This window comes from Leptodactylus fuscus, chromosome 6, assembly GCF_031893055.1.
Source record: "Leptodactylus fuscus isolate aLepFus1 chromosome 6, aLepFus1.hap2, whole genome shotgun sequence".
NCBI classification, from domain to species: Eukaryota; Metazoa; Chordata; class Amphibia; order Anura; family Leptodactylidae; genus Leptodactylus; species Leptodactylus fuscus.
The window spans coordinates 19245445-19256944 of record NC_134270.1 but is presented as its reverse complement, the minus strand read 5'-3'; the positions used below and the strand labels follow the sequence as shown (position 1 = coordinate 19256944).

Sequence of the window (11500 nt, the reverse complement as noted above, 5' to 3'; positions counted from 1 at the left end):
TAATATTAGTAGGATAGTAGGATTAGTAGGAAGGATGTTTCATTTAATAAAAAATTAAATAATTTTGAAACTGAAGTTCCACAAAAACTAGAATCCATAAAGAAAGAAAGGGCCAAACACAAGGAAATACGTGATCAAAGCAAATGTCTATTAACAATCGGTAAAGTTCTGCGATACAGTTATATGTAGTATTGTGACATATTCTATACATCGGTGGATATCTGTATTTTTTTTTTTATTTTGACTAGTTCTATTATATTACTATACTATGATGTTTAAGACATTCATTATTTTCGGAGCATAACATTAACAAGAAAATATCTTCTCCCCCATGTGACTTCTCTCATGTAGAACAAGCTTTGATTTCTGGATAAAACATTTCCCACAATCGGAGCATATAAAGGGCCTTTCGCCAGTGTGAAGTTTCTGATGTGTAAGCAGAGATGCTTTCTGACTAAAACTTTTATCACAATCTGAACATGAGTACGGCTTCTCCCCTGTGTGGGTTCTGAGATGTGTATCGAAATTTGATTTCTCTTTAAAACATTTTCCACATTTTGAACAGGAAAACGGCCTTTCCCCTGTGTGAACTCTTCGATGTTTAACCAGAGATGCATTCTGGCTAAAACATTTGCCACATTCTGTACATGAATATGGCTTCTCTCCTGTGTGAATTCTGAAATGTTTAAGAAGATCTGATTTATGGCTAAAACATTTCCCACATTCTGAACATTTATATGGCTTCTCTCCCGTGTGAATTCTATGATGTACGACAAGTTCTGATTTATTTTTAAAACATTTCCCACATTCTGAGCACAGAAACGGCATCTCCCCTGTGTGAATTCTCTGATGTATAACAAGAGATGATTTCTGGTTAAAACATTTCCCACATATTGTACATGAAAACGGCTTCTCTCCAGTGTGAATTCTCTCATGTTTGATCAGATCTGATTTCTGGATAAAACTTTTCCCACATTCTGTACACGAAAATGGCCGTTGCGCTGGATGAAATCTCGGAGGTTTAACAAGTTGTGAATTATCTTTAGAACTTTTGTCACATTCTAAAAAGGGAAACAGCTTCTCCCTCGTGTGAGTTCTCTGATGTACAACGAGATGTGCCTTCTGACTGAAACATTTCTCACATTCGGAGCATGAAAATGGCTTCTCCCCTGTGTGAAGTCTCTGATGTGTGACCAAAGAGGATTTTAGGCTAAAACATTTGCCACACTGTGCACATGAAAATGGTTTCTCCCCAGTGTGAATTCTGAGATGTTTAAGGAGATCTGATCTATAACTACAACATTTCCCACAATCGGAACATGAATAAAGCTTCTCTCCTGTGTGAAATCTCTGATGTCTAATGAGATTTGCTTTTTGAATATAACATTTCCCACATTCGGAACATGAATATGGCTTCTCCCCTGTGTGAGCATTTTGATATTCAACACTGCTTCTGTAGCTTTGATTAAAAGGCTGTAATGGATCAGAAGATCGGACCTGTATTAAAGGATCAGATGATAAATCTTTGCTGTGAAGGGCTGAAGGTATAACTGAGATAATGGCATGTTCTTCATATGTATCTTGTGTGATACCACCATCATCTGCTTTATAATCTGAAGATATGAGATGTTCCTCTGAGCTCCCGGTATAGTCATCTGCAAAGAATAAGATTGAGTTTATTATTTAAGAATATTACAACTTTAAAATTATATAGATATTGTATAGCATTTCTATATAAAATGTCCATGTAAATTTCAAGGCAAAATTCAGCTAAGAAAGTGGTAACAGAACAGATGATAATCTATCAGTAGACCTCAGAATGAGGACCAGTAGATGATGATGTTGGGCCACCAGACTGTTCTCTTCCATCTTGCAGCCACCAGGTGTAAGGCTGGATTATTACACACAGTTTTAATTTCTTTTTCAAGTGAAGCTAGGAGTGGATACAAAATCCACTTAAAAAGCGGTTACACGTGGAAACCCATGAACCCCAGACTATAGGGGGTCCCCTGGATTTCTGCGGAGAAGGGGGAAAAAAAAAAGCTTAACCCCTTGCTGTACGGCCGCTCCCATGCATTCCTACGGGAACGAGGTATTCGAAACTCTAGTTTTGAATACTATTCGCTCATCTCTAATCACTAATGACAGTAAATGATGAAGAAATAGGCATTGTTCACAACATTTCATGTCCATATTCCAGTTGTACTTTTATATCCATGTTATACAATCATGGCGGTAAGTGTTGGCACACCTGACATTTTTCCAGAAATTTTTTGCAATTACACAGGTTTTGTTATACACATGCTTATTTCCTTTTTGTGTATTGGAACAACACAAAACAAAAAGACAAAAATCATATAATTTTATGCAGAACTCCAGAAAATGGACCGGACAAAATTACTGGCACCCTCAGCAATATTTGGTGCAAAATAACTGAAATCAATCGCTTCCTAAAACCATCAACATGCTTCTTACACCTCTCAGCTGGAATTGTGGACCGCTCCTCTTCTGCAAACTGCTCCAGGTCTCTCATATTAGATGGGCGCCTTCTCTTCTCGCAACAGCAATTTTAAGATTTCTCCACAGGTGTTCATTTGGATTTAGATCCGGACTCATTGCTGGTCACTTCAGCTCTTTGGTTCCATCTATTTCTGGGGGCTTTTTGAGGTATTTTTGGGCTCATTGTCTTGCAGGAAGACCCATGCCCTGGAAGCAAACCTAGCTTTCTGACTCTGGGCCCTACATTGAGACCCAAAATCCTTTGATAATCTTCAGATTTTATGATACTTTGCTCACAGTCAAAGGCCCCCATTGCCAGAGGAAGCAAAACAACCCCAAATATCTTTGAACCTCCACCATATTTGAATGTTGTTCTGTGTTCTTTTCTTTGTAGGCCTCATTCCGTTTTCAGTAAACAGTAGAATGATGATGATTTACCAAAAAGCTTTATTTGGTCTCATCTGTCCACAAGACGCTTTCCCAGAAGGATTTTGGTTTACTCACATACATTTTGTCTATGTCAGCAGTGGGGTCCTTCTGGGTGTCCTGCCGTAGAGTTTGATTTCATTCACGTGATGTGAACGGATGCACCATAAACCTGCAGGACAGCTTGAATTTCATTGGAACTTGATTGGTTCTGCTTATCCACCATCCGGACTATCCTGCGTTGCAATCTTTTATCAATTTTTCTCTTCCATCCACGTCCAGGCAGATTAGCTACAGTGTCATGGGTTGTAAACTCTTGATCATGTTACTCACCGTGGACAAAGGAACATCAAGATCTCTGGAGATGGACTTGTAACCTTGAGATTGTTGATATTTTTCCACAATTTGGATCTCAAGTCCTGAGACAGTTCTTTTCTCCTCATTCTTTTCTCCATGCTTAGTGTGGAACACACAGACACACGATGCAAAGATTGAGTCAACTTCTCTCCTTTTTATCTGGTTTCACCTGTGATTTTTATATTGCCCACACCTGTTACTTGCCACAGGTGAGTTTGAACAAGCATCACATGCTTACAATTTTACCCACAATTTTAAGAAGGTGCCAACAATTTTGTCCAGCCCCTTTTTGGAGTTTTGTGTAAAATTATGTTCAATTTTCCTTTTTTTTTCTCAGCTTTTATGTTCCAATACATACAAAGGAAAAAATGTGTAATTGCTATAAGTTTTTGAAAACATTTCAGGGGTGTCAACACTTATGGTCCTGATTGTAATTGCACAGTGTGTTATAATCTATAACAGTATCACACTAAAAAATTTAACAAAAAATTATTGTAGCCAGTAAATGAGGAGAATCTATAACTGTTACTTCTCATCTTAGTGATTACCTATAGCAATGTCCTCCGTACACTCCTCTTTACAGCAGCTCACATATGTCTCCGGAGCATTAACATTGTTCAGATCTTCACCCAGATACAAAAACTGTAAAAGAAATATTGTAAAGTCACCAGACGGATGGAGAAGTCACGTGGAATGTTTTATAGGAGAAGAAAAGATCATTCATTATCATGACCACCAAAAGTGACAGCAGGAGTTATCTGACCAAATAGCTGCAGGTCTCCTGGATAAATCCACCATGTTGTCATCTACCTGATAATACTCGATGTCATTTTCTTCTTTGCAATCTTGTAGTAGAAGAGGACTGGGACATCTCTCCGGTGATGTTCTCTTACTGGATGGAACTGGAGGAAACACATACAGGGACTGAATTCATTCTTTCCATACAGATAATGAGAGGCCGTGTGTATTTAGTCATGTCTATTACCTGCTGATGTGAGGGGCTGCTGATCCTCCATCATCACCTCCTTGTACACATCTTTGTGTCCTTCTAAATACTCCCACTCCTCCATGGAGAAATAGACAGTGACATCCTGACACCTTATAGGAACCTGACAACACAATGATACAGTCATCAGCAGATCCCTTCATAGCGCTCCTGTATAATGTCCCAGCATTCCCAGCAGTGTCACCTCTCCAGTCAGCAGCTCAATGATTTTCTTGGTGAGTTCTAGGATCTTCTGTCCATTGATCTTCTCATGTATCAGGGAGTGGGGTGGAGGCCCCGGGATTGGGCTCAGGGTTCTCCCCCATCCTTCAGATACAGGAGCCTGACAGCGCCCACTAGAGGTCTTCTTCACTACTGTGTAATCCTGTTTATGGAGAGACACATTAATAAATATCACTCCATCCATTCCCAGAGTCCCTCACCTCTCCAGTCATATCATCTGTTATTACTATAGATAAGAATGATGTAATGTGACATCATCAGAATCTCTCACCTCTCCAGTAAGCTGGTGCAGGATCTCCAGGGTGAGATTTAATATACTTTCTGCCATCTTGCCCCTGTCTCGATCCATCCTTGATGGGACAATCAGATCTTATATAGATGATCTTCACTGAGCAGATCCTTTACTGCAGGAACCTGAATGGAAAGAAGATTATTCAATGTAATATCATATAAAATACAATTACTGGAGATAATAAAGTGCAGATGTTGTGTTGTCTCTTTTTGTCTAGATTGGAGCATGCATTGGATAGCTTTGTCCAAGCAGTTCTTCCCTATATGAGGTCACATGAGCACTACAGCCAATCACAGGCCAGAGTGGTGATGTCAGTTTTAAGCAATAATGTCATAGATCACATTATAAAGGCAAAAATATTTTTTGGAACATTTTATCTTTTATCTATTGGGGAGCCATTCTTGCATTGTAGTTCTTTTTTATATCCTCCCCCTGTGACCTCCGATCCTGCAATATCCCGGTCACTGACAGCCACTCTGCAGCTCTGTCCTCTCAGCCCCTGACACTTCTGATTGGCCAGGCTGGACACTAGGACACTAGGTTTACACCTGCCCTTGGGTTTCCATTTTTTTAGGGACCTGAAAATGGAAACCGAAAGCAAATAATATGGTCCGCTGGGTTTCTTCCCGAAAAATGTGGAGGGAAACGTTCTTGTATTTTCAAGTGGAATGGGATCCCCTGCACGTGCAGATGTGAACATGGCCGGACACAGCCTGGCCAATAAGAGAGGGAAGAATCCCTGAACCGCCGTCACCCCATCAATTCATTAGAGCGCGTTTACACGTTCAGTGTTTGTCGCCAGAACCAGATGTAACGGACGCCCGGCGATACATCTATAATCCATTAGAGGCGCCGACCTCCTGATGTCAATACCTGTCAGAGGGATGGTAATGAAGGGGTTAATGATGCACGTGACCCGGCGATCCCGACAGACGGTGACTATACACACGCACATATAGAATTATATATACTGTACATACCTCCACCTGTACAGCTGTACATTAGGTATCTGTTTGGCTCTGGGGTTACAGGACCTGTGATGATGTCATAGTCATGTGATCAGTCACATGTGTGGGAGGAGTCAGGCTTCAGGCTTTTTGCTTTCATGAGCAGGCAATAAAGATTTGTTCTTTGGGAGACAGGCGCCTAGCAACAGACGGAAACCAGACGAGCCTTCCGATTGGCTACCGGTACAGCCGGAGTCTTGTGAGGATGTGTCGCTTGTTCTGTGGTAAATGCGCCACAAGAGCTCCCGTCTACATTAACCCCTTCCCGCCACAAGAATTTTTCGATTTTCGTTTTTGACTCCCCTTCTTCCAAACCCCATAACTTTTTTATTTCTCCGCTCTCAGAGCCAGATGAGGTCTTAATGTTTGCGGGATAAATTGTTCTTCATGATTTTACCATTAATTATTCTGTACAATGTACTAGGAAGCTGGAAAAAAATCAGAATGGGTGGATTTGAGGAAAAACTGCATTAGTGCGATTTTCTTACGGGCTTCGATTTTACGGCGTTCACTCTGCAGCCAAAATGACCTGTCCCCTGTATTCTATATTTTGGTACGATTCCAACAATACCTAATGTATATGGTTTTCTTTACATTTTAACCCTTCAACAAAAATCCAAAACTGTGCCCAAATTATTTTTTTTTCTGAAAGTCGCCATATTCTGACACCTGTAACTTTTTTATAATTCCGTGTACGGAGATGTATAGGGCGAGCTTTCTTGCTTGGCCAAGTGTACTTTTTATTTATACTATTTTGGGGGATGTCTATTGCTTTGATCACTTTTATTCAAATTTTTATCAGAGGCAAAACAGTGAAAAAAACGTCAGTTTGGCAGTTTTGATTTTTTTCCCGATACAGCGTTTACCATACGGGAAAAATATAGAGAGAGATTTGTAGAGTGGGTGTTTTCGGACACAGGGATACCTAATGTGTATGTGTTTCACAATATCTAAGTACTTTTACATGTGTTCTAGGGAAAGGGGGATGATTTGAACTTATAATATTTTTTAAAATATTTTTTTTTTTTAACTTTTTTTTTTGCATTTACTAGACCCCCTAGGGGGTCTTAAACCCCAGGGGGTCTGATCACTAATTCAATGCTTTACAATGCTGCTATGGACTCCTAGTATATCTTCTCTTCTCAGCTTATGTGTGTCTACGTCTTTAATATATTACTGTGTATTATCCTGTATCTGTATTACTATGCTGCTGTAACATGCTGAAATTTCCCCAATGTGGGACTATTAAAGGATTATCTTATCTTATATCATTCTCAAAGTACATTGTAGTAGAGAAATGAAAAATAATAGTAGACCAAGTGATAGAGTACTTCTGACACTGGATTCACACCAGCGCCTGAACTCCATTTTCAGGTTTCCGTCTTCTGCATGCAGAAGACGGAAACCTGTCATGCTAAGTCCAACCTTGAGCGTTTTATGCGCTCTGCGGCGAAACTGTTTTTTTAAAAAACTGGACACAGAGTACTGCATGTCCGACTCTGTGTCCGGTTTAAAAAAAACGGTTTCGCCGTGGAGCGCATAAAACGCTCACCGGCTCACACGGCCGGAGACTTTTCAAGCCCATTCAAATGAATGGGATTGAAACATGCCGGCACGTTTCCGTCTCCTGCCCCTGTTTTGTGCAGGAAATGGAAACCTGTAGAACGGAGTACGGGCGCAAATGTGAACGAGCCCTATCCCATAATCAGAAACTGGTGCACCTCATATGTTAATTGGTATGCCTTCAGCCCGTCCCACGATCTTCTGAAGGTCCACTATACCCCAAGCAAGGAAAATAAACTAGCAGATTCACTCTCACACCAGAAGATGTTTGTGATGAGAGAAACCTATTTGTATGTCTTGTGTTTTCTAAAGGACATACTAGTAATTGCCTCTCAAGTCATAGTGCCTAGATATTCTGTAACTTGGGATGTCAAAATGGCTTTTTGTCACCCTAAGGGCTGGTTCACACCAGCGCCTGGTTTCCGCTTTAGGTAGTCCAGCGGGTGTCTGTCTTCTGCCCCGAGAAACTGGACAGGAGACATTTTTTTAAACGGACATAAAGTTGGACATGCAGGACTTTGTGTCCGGTTAAAAAAAATGGTTTTGCCGCGGAGAGGCACAAGATTTTCATGGGCAATGGGTTTCATTCAAGTGAATGGGTTTGAAAACTGACTGCCGGGTTTCCGTCCCCTGTCCAGTTTCTCGGGGCAGAAGAAGTAAACCTGTCGGATTGTCTAAAGTGGAGACACTGGTGTGAACCTGCCCTTAGTGGTTTCCATATTATACTTAAAGGAAGAACGAAAATTTCATCTTTAGATGCTTCTCCTGTAATATAAAAGCCTCATTAATTACACCCCCCCACACACACACACACACATGATATATTGCCTCCTTTACTGGTCACCACACAGTTAAATCTCCCTTTACTATCCCCTCCATAGTATACTGCCCTTTTATTGACCTCGTGCAGTAAGTACGGCTTCCATACAGTCAGTGCCCCCATAGTAAGTTTAGGTCTCTAACATGCTGGATTATTTCAGCAGGTAACGTCTGCTATTTACTTACCGATCCCTGCTCCTGCACATGGCCACCTCCACTTCCCCTTCAGCCTCCAGGAGATCTTCATATATAGTGTCAGCTACGTGATGTGAAACACACAGGGCCCCCTGGAGGGCTGAAGTGGTGACAGGCAGTCACATGCAGCAGTGGGGATTGGTCAGTAAATAGTGGTCGTTACCTGCTGCAGTGATCTTAGTGAGTGCAAATAGGAGGCCATAAATGCAAATTTGTTTGCAGACTATATACTTCTCAGATCATTAGGCCACTAACTACCCTCCCTAACCTAGTTCACACCCTTTCGTATTTTGCTAGAATATTTGGCTTTAAGTTAACACATCCAACTCAGTTACTCCACTGTAATACGCTACACATAAACTATTAGGGTAAGTTTACACAGAATTTTTTGGTCAGGATTTTGTAGTTGTAATCACCTCAAAATCCTGACCAAAAAGACAGCTCCCATTGAAATCAATGGGAGCCGCTCTGGAGCTTTTTCCGGGGGCCGGCTTGGTTCACATGGTCCAAGTGGTGACACTCCCGTAGATTCTATATTACTTTTTTACCTTGTATCCTGAGGCACACAATGTATATTCACATTGTGAGGACTCTCAGCTCCTAACCTACATAGGTTATTTCACCTATGCTCCATACACAACACTGAAGATCAACCACAATGGTTCTCTCTGGAGTCTGCCTTGTGGCACCCGCATCGCTTTAAGCACTCCTTTGGTTAAAACACTTATTTATATTCCCTTTGAACTCCATAGTGAAGGCTACTGAAGCTTTTTAAAATCCATCAAATATTGTCTAAAACAGCTAGTACACATCTTACTAACTTTGAGAGGCCTCTATAGAATATCAGACAGAAGCTCACTCTCATATATTTACAGTCCAATCTTTGTATACAGGTAGTCCTCGGGTTATGACGGTCTCGGGTTACGTTTTGTGGTTACGACTAGTGATGAGCTAAAAAGTAAAGCTCCCTCGTAACAGAAAGCTGCCAGCACTCCCAACTAGCAAGGACAAGTCTGCGGCAAATCAATGCTGGTTCTGCAGCAGGCTCGTCTTTGTTCGTCGGAAGAGAGCTGGCAGCTTACTGTTACAAGGGAGCTGACTTTTTCTCATAGGAATGAATTGGCCAGCGTTGATTGGCCAGTGTACAGCATTCGGCCAATCAGCGCTGGTTCTGCCGGAGGCTCGTCTGTGAGTAGGCGGAGTCTAAGATTGGACCACAGCAGTCTCCATTGTGGTCCGATATTAGACTCCGCCTCCTGGCCAGCATTGATTGGCCGAATGCTGTACACTGGCCAATGCATTCCTATGAGAAAAAGTAAGCTCCCGCATAAGCTCAAGCTGCCAGCTCTCCCTGTACAGTACGTGATTTAGTGTGCACCGGCTCATAACCGAGGAAGACTGTACTGTACTGCACACTAAATCACGTTGATCCTTTCCTACGCGGCATTGTATGGTATGTTTCAGACTTACGCCGAAATTCGGTTTACGACGCCACGTAAGAGTGGATCAACGTCGTAAGTCGAGGACTACCTGTATTCAAGATCATCCTTTATTATACCTGTTTCATTTGATGTTTAATTTAATACCACAAAAGTTAGAATCCATGGTGTAACAAATAAAGTCAGGCCCAAACACAAGGAGATATGTTGTAAAAGCAAATATCTATTACCAATGGGTAAGTTATGAGATACCGTTACATATATTATTGTGACATATTCTATGCACAGGGATGATACATTGGTGGGTTATCTGGATTTTATTTGATTTTTGCGTAACACACATTTCCTCATCATGACTTAATACTGTGAATTTCTTTCTGTATCTTTTGTATGATGCGGCTTTGACTATAATCATATTTTTTTCCAAGTTATTTGTTGATAAAATAAATTGTTTTTAAGCAAATTCTTTGATCTAATTTTGGGGCACATCAAATTCCCACATTGTCCACATGAACACTGTCACATGAACTCATTATCAGATGAGCTTCTCCCCCCATGTGACTTCTCTCATGTAGAATAAGCTTTGATTTCTGCACATAACGCTTCCCACATTCGGTACATGAATATGGCTTCTCCCCCGTGTGAAGTTTTTGATGTTTAAGAAGATCGTCTTTCTGGCTAAACCATTTGTCACATTCTGAACATGAATATGGCTTCTCCTCTGAGTGGGTTTTGACATGTGTATCAAAATTTGATTTGTCTCTAAAACATTTTCCACATTTTGAACATGAAAACGGCCTCTCTTCCTTGTGAACTTTTCTATGTTTAACTAGAGAACCATTTTGGCTAAAACATTTGCCACATACTGAACATGAATATGGCTTCTCCCCTGTGTGGATTCTGAAATGTTTAAGAAGATCTGATTTATGGCTAAAACATTTGCCGCATTCTGAACATTTATATGGCTTCTCTCCTGTGTGAATTCTCTGATGTACAACAAGTTCTGATTTATTTTTAAAACATTTTCCACATTCTGAGCACAGAAATGGCATCTCCGCTGTGTGAATTCTCTGATGTATAACAAGAGTTGATTTCTGGTTGAAACATTTCCCACATATTGTACATGAGAATGGCTTCTCTCCTGTGTGAATTCTCTCATGCTTAATAAGATCTGATTTTTGGACAAAACTTTTCCCACATGCTGTACATGAAAATGGCCGTTGCGCTGTATGAAATCGCTGATGCTTGACAAGTTGTGAATTATTTTTATAAATTTTGCCACATTCTGAACATGAAAATAGCTTCTTCTTCGTGTGAGTTCTCTGATGTACAACAAGTTGCACTTTCTGGCTAAAACATTTCTCACATTCGGAGCATGAAAATGGCTTCTCCCCTGTGTGAAGTTTCTGATGTGTGACCAGAGATGATTTTAGGCTAAAACATTTGCTACACTGTGCACATGAAAATGGTTTCTCCCCTGTGTGGGTTCTGAGATGTTTAAGAAGATCTGATCTATAGCTACAACATTTCCCACAATCGGAACATGTATAAAGCTTCTCTCCTGTGTGAAATCTCTGATGTCTAATAAGATTTGCTTTTTGAATATAACATTTCCCACATTCGGAACATGAATATGGCTTCTCCCCTGTGTGAGGATTTTGATATTCAACACTGC

General features: G+C 40.7%; 1 protein-coding gene across 1 annotated transcript in view; it reads right to left on the bottom strand.

The window, feature by feature from the left end:
• Window positions 1-249: 249 nt before the first annotated feature.
• The window catches only part of LOC142210385 (uncharacterized), an 82675-nt gene continuing 71424 nt past the window's right edge, over window positions 250-11500 (bottom strand). Inside the window, 2 exon segments of the mRNA XM_075279488.1 lie at window positions 250-1425; window positions 10383-11474. Of these exon segments, the coding sequence (XP_075135589.1) occupies window positions 307-1425; window positions 10383-11474 (2211 nt within the window). The 3' untranslated portion in view covers window positions 250-306.